The sequence below is a fragment of the Poecilia latipinna genome, unplaced genomic scaffold, assembly GCF_001443285.1.
Source record: "Poecilia latipinna isolate Pla-1442-1.1 unplaced genomic scaffold, P_latipinna-1.0 Scaffold544, whole genome shotgun sequence".
Classification (NCBI taxonomy): domain Eukaryota; kingdom Metazoa; phylum Chordata; class Actinopteri; order Cyprinodontiformes; family Poeciliidae; genus Poecilia; species Poecilia latipinna.
Genome location: NW_015113160.1, coordinates 115,398 through 127,582, shown reverse-complemented (window position 1 = coordinate 127,582; position 12,185 = coordinate 115,398). Strand labels below are relative to the sequence as shown.

The following is a 12,185-nucleotide window of genomic DNA, read 5'->3' as shown; positions in this document are numbered from 1 at the left end:
TTTTAAAGACATGATTGCTGACTTTGTCATCCATCTTTGAATCTGGGAGTCCTTCATTTACACAGTTGAAACCAGGTATTTGGATATAGTGTTTATTATACAGTGTATGTAAATAAGACAACTTTTTTATTATTTCTACTGCCTCACATTAAACCAGATTAAACATTTCCTGTTTTAGGTCAGTTAGGATAATCAAAATGATTTCTGATAAATACCAAAACTTTTTAAGGATTTTTCTTTTTTACTTTCCTCAAACTTGGATGTTTACATTTATTCACTTCAAAACATCGACTTTGTTGTCTGTAAGTGAAATAATCTGCCAGTAGAACATGACATTTTTACCATAAGTAAAACTTAAAACTAGAAATTTTTCATCAATATTAATATATATTTGACTTAAAATAAGCTTCCATATCTTGCTGAAAAGTTACTTGTGAGTTAATTTAGTGTTCTTTAACTTGTACTAAGATATTTGCTCTAGAAACTGGACCACAAATATTTGGCAACATTTAGTGTTTCTGCAGCGTAAACTTCTGAAGTAATTTTAAAAATTAATGGAAATTTAATTATTTTAGTATTTAGTAAACAAATAATTTGGGAAATCCAAGCTGACATCAAAAAAGGAAGTGTTTAATCATCAGAAATTAAAAAAGGCTTCGTCTCTTCTTATGGGTTCTAAATATTTGGTTTCAATTGTTCATATGCATTTTACAGTTTTAACAAGATATATTGAAAACATTACATTAATCAAGTTGGGTCTTTTGTCAATTTCTTCCAAAACAATTTATTGCTTTGTTTCTAAGAAACTTATTAAATTATGCATTTAATGAAACTCTTTCGGTTTGTTTTATAAGTAAAGCTGATATATTCCCGTGTTTGTTGTTGGACGTATTTTCTTTACCCTTTATAAAGTCTTTATTTTTTGCATCATAGCTAAATCAGTAGCTGAATGTGATTCATGAAACTTTTTATATCTGCTTTTAGCCACATGTGAATGAAACCCAGTGAAGGAGACTCAGAGTGGTTTTGCTAGCGTCTTTACTGAGTGATATGTGAGGTTGGACATGAAAATATATGTGAATACTGTAAAGGCCTTGGTCATTTAAATACGTTTATACAGTACTATTTTGTTAAGTGTATACATTAATAAATAGTATTTTATACTGTGTGTTGTTGACTTATTTACAGTGGCTTTCACACAACGGCAACCTAAAAAAACATGACAGCCTTTGAGAATTTATCAGGAAAACGACCAAGAGGCGAAAGGTATCTCTGCGGTATCAACAGAGCTATGATGGAGAATCAGTTTCCAAAACAACTATTGGTTGTTCACTTCGTTAATCTGGCTTTTATAGACGAGTAGCAAGAAAAAAGTCGAGAAGTTTTCTTTGTATTTTCCTACTGACTTTCTTGGGGACACAAACTTGCTAGAGGCTGCAGAAGATTTGAGGATGTTTTCATTCCTGATAACGCGGCAGACTCAGTTCGATTGGGGGTCGAAATTACAAAATTTCCTAAATTTTCAGTACCGTGTGAAACGAAACAAACCCTTTGAAAATCCTGTTCCCCTCCTCGCCTGTGGTGGCGCTGGATTAAGAACTGCTGAAGAAAAAAACTCCTGAATGAGACACTGAGCAGAACTCCCTTCTTCAAGAAACGTAAACAAATGTAGTGTCAGATTTTAACGACTTAGGAATTTCTCGTTTGTCTCGTTTCTCGTTTGTCTTCGCTAAAAGACCACGAGCCATTTCTCCAGCTAATGCTAGACTGGCGCTGGTGTAGGTTGTACTTACCCAGAATGCCCTGAGCTGTAGTCCAGCCTGCTCAGCGTTCACACATCTGCATTTAAACCGCACCGGAGTTCACTTCGACCGAACCGAGCCCTAGGGCTTTTAGGGGACCAAATTTCACTTTTTTGGTGTGAAAACTCCTTAAGATGAGGAAATAAGTTCATGTTCAATAACTATCCAGACCTGTGATGAAATAGTTCAGATGAACTATATCATAGTGGCCTTCTTAAAGTCCAAACCAAAATACGTTGTACAGTGTGAGGGAAAATTTAAACACTAGTTCTTTTTCCAATCTGACAGCGATCAGGTTTTTTGTTTCGCTTACTCTCCAGAATGAACAAAAGGCTTGCTAGCTATTATTGCTGTGGCTTTGCAAAACATTGAATCAGCAGTTGTACAAATGTCCACCACTGGTTTTATCTTGTTCCACTTTTTAATCAATTACTGCTGTGCGGTGGACTGTCACAAGACATGACAAGGTGTCATTTTTAATCACTTCAGATGAAATCTCTTGGCTAAAAAATAACCCTGAAATATTTTAGAAAGCGGTCATAACAAATCACAATTTGGTTTGGTATTTGAGTAATGTAATGGACCAGATATTCAACATGGATCCTATTTTCCATTGTCTCAGTAAAATAGTTTTAGTTTCAGGAGCGTTGACCTCTTGCTATTGTCACGTCTGTAATGGGCTCCATCTTTCTTTCATTTGAGGGGAAAGTTACATTTGGTTCCCATCTATTTTCATGAATCATCCGAGAAAAACATCCAATCGTCCTACATCTCCTGGGTATAAAATGATTTTGCATGACAAGCAGATATCAAGCTCCGTGGAGCGAATTCCAAGAAGAAGCTTGTGTGAAGAGAGAATTCAAGATTAAATCTAAGAAAAAAAATATTCTACATGAGATCAAATAACAAATGAGGGGTTCTGCGTTTTCTCCTTTGCTTCCTGGAAAACAAACACAGGAAGTTTTATATATCAGGTGCAGTTTTATTAATCCTTCGTTTTTCCTGCCAACTAGAAGCCGCTTTTGAAGTTGGACGCTTAGCGATGACAGAAAACAGATTATTTTTTTTTCTTTTGTGGGCTACAGGGAGTATCTGAAAAATCCCACACAACTGGATGTGGACCATAAATTACCCTGAGGTCAAATAATGTCGCAGTAAGGAGAAAAAAACCCCTGTAAGGACATGAGGAAACACTGGAACACAATGTGTTTCGAATAAGGTGGATCTTTATTCTGCTTGCACTAAATCCTGAAATATGTGACACCAAAAAAAAAAAAAAACACGTAAGGCGTTACATAATCCACTTCACGTAGAGATCTGAACCCTGCCTCGGTGTGCGGCCCCTGGGACAGACGAGCCGCTCCATGGACAGGCGTTGATGTAAATCTTGGGGTTGTTTTGAAATTGGGACAGGTTTAAGAATTTCATTTCCTCGCATGTCTGGCACATTTAACTCTAAAGTCCCTTCAGGATCAGTAAGATTTTATTATTTTTGGAAAACAAACGCTGGCTTTTTGAGTCCTGTCATCGTGTGCGCCAGTCTGTAACCTACTCCAGGCTCCCGATGGCGACGAAAACAAACCGAAAAAATTATCTATTAAAACCAAAGACTTACTTTCTAACATAAAACAGAATTCATTGCTGATCAGCGCTAACCGTTACCTGCTGTGCACTGAACAACTGCTTTAAAAAAGAAAAAGGAAAAAATGGCCTTGATAGCAGCATGCACATCTGCCAAAAACATAAATACAGTTGAAACCAGATGTGTAAGAAACCACATGATCCAATCACTGTACAGGGTCACCCAAGTTATTTCTATTTGCAGGATGACGAGGAAGAAAACAGTTTTACAACATGAAATTCAATATATTTCCTTTTACTGTACGACTTGGTTCAAATATTCCAAATAATGTTTCAAATTCCTGTTAGAACTGCAGTGGTTTTGGTAAGAAAGTTCTCAATTTTAACTGCACCGTTCTGTTTTTACAGTTTACGGCGACGCACTTTGATAGATTTCTTTCTGAAAATTGATTTAAAAATATGTCGTTTGCTCAGATTAGGGGCAGAAATGTTGACTTGACTTAGCTATCCAGATTTGAGGATCGGTAAATGAGTTACTAAAATGAACAAACTTTTGACAATCGTCAAATTTGAGATGCCTCCATCCAACATTTACAAAAAAAAAATAAATAAATCTTAGCGACCTTTTCCAGCACATCTGACAGATTGTGTATTTCTATATTTAATCGACATAAAGAGCAATCTCAGACTGACGGTAGTAGAATAAAAAACACTCAAACACTCAGATTCCAGTTTCAACTATACAGAAACAAACAGTTTTATAATCTGTGACTTTAATTTCTCCTTTTGCTGCTTTAAGGCAAAAGCCCCTGAGTTCCAGATGCACCAAACATCTTTACTCTGTTACTGTTGATAAAAAAGCTGCTAAAGTCACATTTTTTTACTTCTTGGCAGGCGTTTGTTGCCTAAACAACTTGGAATCTGGTATCCTTCCTGCCCTTTTTACCGCCAGCGACCCGATCCTGGACAAGCGGAAGACGATGGGTGGATGAACTTAGAGGAAATGAGTGAGAGAAGAAGAGATGTGTTTATTAAATTCAGGCAAGTAGGAGGAAAAAAAGATAACCTCTCCTCAAAGTCTGCCAAAAGGATTTTTCATATTAAACAAGCATTTAACATAAAACGATCAGTTTCCCACCATTCCAGCTGTTTACATAAAGCCTTCCAGCGCTGGCTCCAGCTTCGTTACCTGACAGACATAATGGTATCGATCTATTCACGTGGTTCTGACAGAAAAACACTTCATTTCTCTAAAATTTCAGCTGCAGTAAACTCTTCTAAAATCCTCCAGCGCCCATTTATTTTGTTAAACGAGTCGTCTTTTCTTTTTTGAAACATTCTGAACATGTGATGCGATTATCCTCGACCGACTTCAAGCTTATTATTCACCCTTTTTTCCCTCCTCCCTCCTTTGACCTGCTGTCCTCCCGGCTCAGTTTGAAGTGCCTGGCACCGCATTCCTCTGCTAATAAGGACATATCAGCTTCCAGAACTTTCCTCGCTCCCGTCAGGAGATTCCGACGTTCGAAAACACCGTCACACGAGTCGTGAAGTGAAACGTCCCAGAACGAGTCTGACGCCCGAGTGAAGGAAGGAGAGCTCTGATAGGCCAGTTTTTATCATTTCAAGTGTTTTTACTCGCCAGTCAGGCAGCGTGGGAACAAAACGCAACATCGATGCGTGTTTATCGCACGTTATGAATCCCTTTACATGATTACATTAAAAAAATAAACTGTACAAGTATTTAAGACATGGAAACTTCCCGGACGTCTGAGGAGCGAAGGAGTTGAGTGAAGTTGAATCTTTATGGTTTCCGATGTTTATTCCATAGGTTGCTCCTGGCCTTCTTTAAACTCGGCAACTCTCGCCTGTAATGCAACAGAAACAACATGTGGTTACTGAACTCTGAATGTCTCACTTTCCCAAGCCTGAATACGAACACATTTTGAAAAAAATACACTATTAAACACAAAGTTTAGCATCATAGACACTCATTCTATATTAAAAAGCCCATTTATTGTGACGTAAAACCCATATAAATTCATTACACTCACTGACGATATTTAAAAGCCTTTATTTCTGCTAATTTTGATGATTTTCCACTTACAGCTAGTGACATTTGTATATTAGATCCAGGGTTCCCACTGGTAGTAAAGAAATCCATGACTTTTCCATGACTCTCCATGACCTTCAATATAATGTTCCATGACCCAACAGGTTCATAAAGAAAAGTGAGTGACTGAAAGACTAATCTCGCCAAGCTGAACTATAGCAAACATGTACAAGTTCAGGCAGATAGGGAGGAACATAAATGACAAAAATGAGAAACTGAAGCCCACAGAGACAGGTATGGACTAAAAAATGTCACTGAGGAATCATATAATGATAATGTCAATACATAAGTGCACATTGGCACTAATGCAAACACAAGATTGTACATGTATAATCTATAAATCTATAATCTATAAAAGTTCAGATCAGACAGGTGTGGCACATATTCGATGTAAATTAACATTGTTTAGTGTTTTATGTGTTATTTATTCGTCGTGCTCTTTGGGTTAGATGAGAAAGACTTCATCATTTTGGTTATAAAAATAGAGAGTATATTATTCATCACCAGTCACTCCACCAATGATAAAGATGACCGTTGCTAGGAGACAACTGTTGCTAAGACGGATGTGTATCGCGGCATAGCGACACTTCTGAGTTATTTTGTGCTGCAGGTAAGCTGGTGATGTTAATACATTCTACGTTATGTTGTTGGGTTCTGTTAAGAGTAAATTACCACATTAAGTTCTGCATCAGTAACGTTTCTGTTACTTGTAGTTTTGACTTTGTTACCTGCCGCCGCTGTTACCATGTTCAGATGGAGGTGTAACAAGCAGTGTGTATGTAGCTGAAGAAACCTGGTTCCTTAGTGTTTTACAGTCTCATTAAAGATTCTCAATTGGATTTAAGCCTGGACTTTGACTAGGCCATTCTAAAATATGACTAAGCTTTGATCCAAGTCTCAAACTACAACAGTTAGATTGAAAACGTGGATTCCTTTCACTAAGTGATTTCTGAAGAGAGCACACCACACTTTTCAGATATTTGTCAAAAAAAAAAAATGCATCTATTTTCCTCCCAGTCCAGAATTATGCTGTACGCAAGAGTTTGTTGCATAACATATTCAAGCAATACGCTGATGTTTGTTGTAAAAAGAAAAAACATGAATATTTTTGTGTAACTGTCTGAATTAATGGCGCCTTACAGGCCAAAGCTGGAAACCAGTACAGACCAGCTCGCTTTTCTGCTTCGTCTCCAAGGGACTGAGATCACAAAAATCCCCATGGCAACCAGATAGTCGGGCCTTTCCAGAGGATTGATGTTGTTGACAGCCGACTCAGAGAAATGACTGATGATCCTCCCTGATACTTTAAAGTGAATTTCCAGCCTTGGGAGCAAGTCAACAAGAGTCAGACTTCACTGAGCCAAACACTCAGATGACAAAAAAACACATTAAATCTGCAACCTGCTGTCAGGTTTCAGCAGGTGAACCAGGAGCAGACGTAGCTCAGCCACATAGTTTGAGGTTTTCTGTGCCATGAGTGTTCAAACGTTAACCAGCGGCGGAGCCAAATGAGCTAAACAGCACTTCGATCAGGAGGAGCCTTCATCTGCAGCTGCTTCAAATCAACTGGTGAAGCTTCAGCAGCAGAAAAAACTAAACACTGAAGCGCCTCTGTGGTGCGTTGGGAGTTGACGTAGCGTCACGACCGTCCACAGGCCGCGCTCCAGCAGCGCTCTCAGGTGAAACGGTTGAGGCATGGAAGAGAGAGTTTTTCACTTCCTCTCAAAGCCGTGACACAGTGTTAGTTTGTGTAGGGACGCCGCATTATGTAATTTCTGGAGTTAAATTATTCCTTACTATAAAGGCAGACAGGCAAGCAAACAGATCTGAAATGATTAAATGAATTATAGAAAAAATCGTCCACTAATTTATCAATTGATTAATCGCTACCTGGAGTACAGAGACTCAAAAAAATGGCCTTTTGCTGAAAGAACAGCATGTTCATAGCAGTTAGATAAAATGTGCAAAAATATGTTGACATTTTGTGTTTAAGACAAAAAAGAAAAGTAACCGTCTGTAAATCTGTTCTACCCAGAACTCCTCAGGTGGAAGTTTTAGTTTCACTTTGGTCAAATTCTGTAAAAATAAATAAAGTACCTTTTGCTATTCAATCATTAATCCAAAACAAACAAATAATCAGACAGAATTTTTTTTAGTTTAGTTGGAGATGCATCGTTTGCTACGATTGAGAGCACATTTTTATTTTCCTATTTAAAAACTAATTGAATTATTTGCATCTTTTAATTTACTTCTAATATTATGTAAAAAATGGTTTAAATGGAAACGCTGCAGAATGTGGCAAATCATTTTGTCCGATTAATCGATTAATCATCAGAGTAATTAATTGCTAAAATAATTGTAGGTGTTAGCCCTACAAGCAACAGGCTGCTTAAACGGATGCATGATTAACCTTTTTTCCATAAATAACTGCTTATATTCCTTTGTGAGACGAAAAAAGACAGCACCCTGTACCTGGAAGGTGTTGAGGACGTGTTGGCAAACGTCATGCAGGTCGTTGAGGCCGCTCCGCAGCGGCTCCACCGCAGGAACGCCTCCTGAAACGATCAGAGGAGAACTGACTAAAACAATAAAACAGCATAAAACTCATCTGCTAAACAAATACATAATCAGACAAGCTCCGATTATGATTGTCTATTTTCTTTATGAGTTTGTCTACAAACTGGAGAAATGATTTAGAAAGTTATAAAATCTTCATTTTGATAGTTTACTGAATGTAGGAAAAAGTGAAGGTATAAAAAGCTACACTTTGTGTTTTTGTCCAAATTTCACTCTTACACCAGTGACAGAAATGTAAATATTTCAGGTTTTTTTTAAAATGTTTTTTTACTTGTTTATGACAGAGGTTAAAAGTGACCGAAATACGTAAATAAATTTGAATTTCAATACATGCCCTAATCGACACTCGAGTCATTTTTTCCCCTTCAATTCTAAATTGAATACATCAAATACGATTTAATTTAAACTCATCTCATCCACACCTGCTGGAAACTCTGAAAAACTGAACTAAGAGGCTTCCAGGTTGTTGAAATCAGGATGAAAAGCGTCTTTTTAAGTTTGTGAACACATCAGAGATTTCACGCATAAAATAAACCAGATGTGGCAAAACGATGAAAAGGTTCAAGGCAGGGCAAACGGTCACGCACCATCTGAATGATTCGTTGAACAGAAGTCAATAAACAGAGCGATCCAATCGATTACCCGTCAGCAAAGATAACTTTCATCCATTTTCCTTTTGGTTACAGCAGAGAGCAGATATAGATATAAATATAAAAGAAGCAGCAGACTTTTATACAGTGATGTCTGAAAATCTGCCTGGAAGCTAATTGTGTTTTACTACGATGGTGGCATGATCCTCCGAGTCCAAAAATCTGCTGCAATAACAACATGTTTTCTTCATTAAGTCCTTCCATGTGATGAGACTGTTGTTTTTTAATGACAAAATACAAGACAGGTTGTTTTTTTAAAGAGATACCCCCTCTCTGTAGTGTGTGTGTGTGTGTGTGTGTGTGTGTGTGTGTGTGTGTGTGTGTGTGCACGTTCAGTATATGACCGAGTACAAAACTGGTCACTCTTATGCAACAGAGTAACCTAAATGAAAGCGCAAGACTCCAATCAGTGTGTTTACTCTGCAACCCGGAGTGAAAATCCGCTCTCAGCGTCGCTGCATGTATGCAAATAAACATCAGAATTACATTAAGTTACTGGGATGTTATGTGGTTGTAAAGTGGGAAGACGGGGTTACGTTGGTTTTACAATACTGCCCAGAAATCTAAAAAGTGTGGCGTGCATTTGTAATGAGCCACTCAGAGTCAATATTTTATATAACCTTTTGTTACGAGCGACGTAACAAAATACTTTGGGATGAATCTGTCTTGACTTGCCGTACACAGGGACTCGAGTTCTTGCCCTTTCTTCTCTGCTGCAAAAATTCAAACTCAAAACTAATCGATTGATCCAAATGGAAGTTAAATGTCGTAACTCATATTGACTCAGATTCTTCACAAAGCTACTGTAGCTAGTACGATCTTACTGAGAAACTAAAATCCAAGTAAGATTAAATATTTTACATTTAGGGGATTTATGCTTGTTTTCTGTTCTATGAATTTACTTTTTTATCTCACTAGAAGGTTTTTACGTTTGTCTTATTTTAAGCGTTTCGGTCCTTAATTATCTCTGTAAGATATTAAATCTAGGCATTAATGAATTTATTGCTTAATAAAACCAGAATGTTGATAACTACAAAGCAACACCTCAAGAAATACCAGAAATACCGCAATTTCGGTCAATTTGGATGGAGAAACAAACATGATTTCTAAATACTTTCAATTGCAGTTTACTGACTGATTACTGATCTCTAAAAAAACCTAGAAAATGAAATTTTTTGTCTGAAAAGTCACTAAATAAAGCAATTTTTTTTGTCTTTTTTTACTTTGCTTCATTGTGTTTAAATAAAATTCCACTGAAATACGTTGAAGTTTGTGGTTCAACATTTGGAAAAACTTCTAAAACTTTAGCTCGGCTGTGGAGACGAGACGCGGCGTGAAGCTCTGGGACGGACTGAAGGTTCAGCGCTGACCTCGCGTCTGGATGCGGAAGTTGATCTTGCTCTCGGAGGGATGCGTGATGGTGTAGCCGCAGAACTCCACTTCCGGGCTGACGGAAGGAAACAGGAAGGCGGAGGTGAGAGACGAAAGGATTTTTACCACTGTTTTGCTTAGAAGGTGCGCTAAGTAGAAAGTCCTAAATCACTCCCGACAGGCCAGAGACAAATCACAGAATGTCAAGAACTGATTCTATTATACAGGTTAGTGCAAAACACGAAACTTGAACTTGTGACCTTTTTCACATGAGAGACAAACAAACTTGCATCACTGACTTCTTCATGATCATATATCTGAGGGAGTTGCCCAGCGTGTGGTCCTCATCGTGCATCACAAACGTCACGCAGCCGTCATCGGCCCCGTCAGCCTGGACCTGTTTGCAGGAGGACAAGTCATGTTACACAACGCCTCGTGCTTTCTGTTCTGAACACAAAGGACCATACAGGGTCGCCAACAATTGCATTTAGCAACAAAGTCGCACAATGCGGTGCAATGCTGTTTGTAACCGCATCACGTTGGAACATGTACACCTTAATTACACGCTGCAGTTTTCGTCTGGTGACACACACCGCAACTTTACGACTCGCGCCTTAAGCTCCTTCGTTGCCTGGTCTGTTTATTGTTAGTGATGGGCTCCCATATTTTCTCAGTAATTCTGTCACAAGATCTGACAACACCTCCAGAGGCTGTGCAATCACAGCAAAACAGGAATAAACAAACATCAACAGAAAAAGCTAGGTTATAATACCCCTACATGTTAGAAATACTAACACAAAAATCTCCAGGTAAAGTGTATTGTTAAATTTAAAACCACAAAAGAAGACAGCAAACACTTCTACTAAATGTTTGCTGTCACTTATTATGGTAAACTCAGCTTTCTTCATGTTGTTTTACTTCCTAATTAGGTGGAATATGCAGGTAACTGGTTGCACTTGATTTTATTTAGACATATTTGAGCAAATACATCAATGAAGGAGGGGCTCTAACTGTGTATAATCAGTTGCTTTATGGCTGTTGACAGCGCAACCTTGGTTACACAAATTAACAAACGCACTAAGAGGGGGAATAAAACTCTCTATACAAGTAAAAAAAAAGTGGCTTAAAATAGACATATTTGTTATCACATTCCTTGGATGCTAAGTAAATCCAGTTTAACGTAGAAATGCCCTGAACGGCACTTAAACTGCTCCATAGTTGTTCGAGTTGAAGGGAAAAGACTGTTTTGATGTTTGCTAGCTGTTGCGGCTACGCACGTGAGGGGAGAGCAGGCGGCTGGGAAGATGCTAACACTGGCTCCCGATATGCAATGAGAGCCTCTCAGTTGGGCTTAACGACAAGCTCGCGTATTTTTGAAACACCAAGTAACACGAGAGTTTACTACATCTTACCATTTCAAGCACCGGTTTCTTTTCGCCTTCCCCGGCCATGCTTCTATACTACGTCCGTCAATATGCTCCTGTGGGCTTTCAGCCCTCAGCTTTGTCTGATAGGCAGAAAGACCTAGGACTGCCACTTCTTCTTTTGGAAATTAATTAGGGGTTGGTAAACCAACTCAAGGTGCATTTACTGCCACCTACCGGACAGTACACTGAAAAGTCGACCTGAGCGGTTTTAGTGAGCAGGAGGAAAGCTGCTGTAATTCCTAAGCAGCCATGTTAGTAGCACTGTTCGGAAAAAAAACCATCTAAGATACGTATTTACGTATGTTACCGGTACTTATTTCATCAAAAGTTATATAAATATAAAGAAAAAACTACATGTGAAACATCTCTCTGTGTAAATATCTCATGTTACAACATGGACGCCTGGTGGCTTAAGACAAGTGTAGTTAGTGGTGCAAATGGAGAGAATAAATGTCTCTCCACAGGTGTGGTGCGGAAATTGTGGTGTATATATATATATATATATATATATATATATATATATATATATATATATATATATATATATATATATATATATATATATATATATATAGAGGGAGAAAGAGAGAGATTCTTTTTTGTCATAGTACCCCCAAGAATTTAAAACTACTTTCACCCCTGTATATATATAAGGTAATTTGAA

At 38.0% G+C, this 12,185-nt stretch overlaps 1 protein-coding gene across 2 annotated transcripts; it reads right to left on the bottom strand.

The window, feature by feature from the left end:
* Positions 1–4,391: 4,391 nt before the first annotated feature.
* On the bottom strand, positions 4,392–11,757 carry polr1d (RNA polymerase I and III subunit D). 2 transcript variants are annotated; one of them, XM_015041280.1, is made up of 5 exons: positions 11,507–11,757; positions 10,385–10,491; positions 10,094–10,170; positions 7,969–8,051; positions 4,392–5,251 (listed from the first exon to the last, which is right to left on the bottom strand). In XM_015041280.1, the coding sequence occupies exons 1-5, from the start codon at positions 11,543–11,545 to the stop codon at positions 5,204–5,206; spliced, it is 354 nt and encodes a 117-aa protein (XP_014896766.1). In that variant the 5' UTR covers positions 11,546–11,757; the 3' UTR covers positions 4,392–5,203. The 2 variants fall into 2 exon arrangements, with proteins under 2 accessions (XP_014896766.1, XP_014896767.1); XM_015041281.1 differs by having other exon boundaries at positions 10,394–10,491; positions 11,507–11,712.
* Between the last annotated feature and the right edge of the window lie 428 nt (positions 11,758–12,185).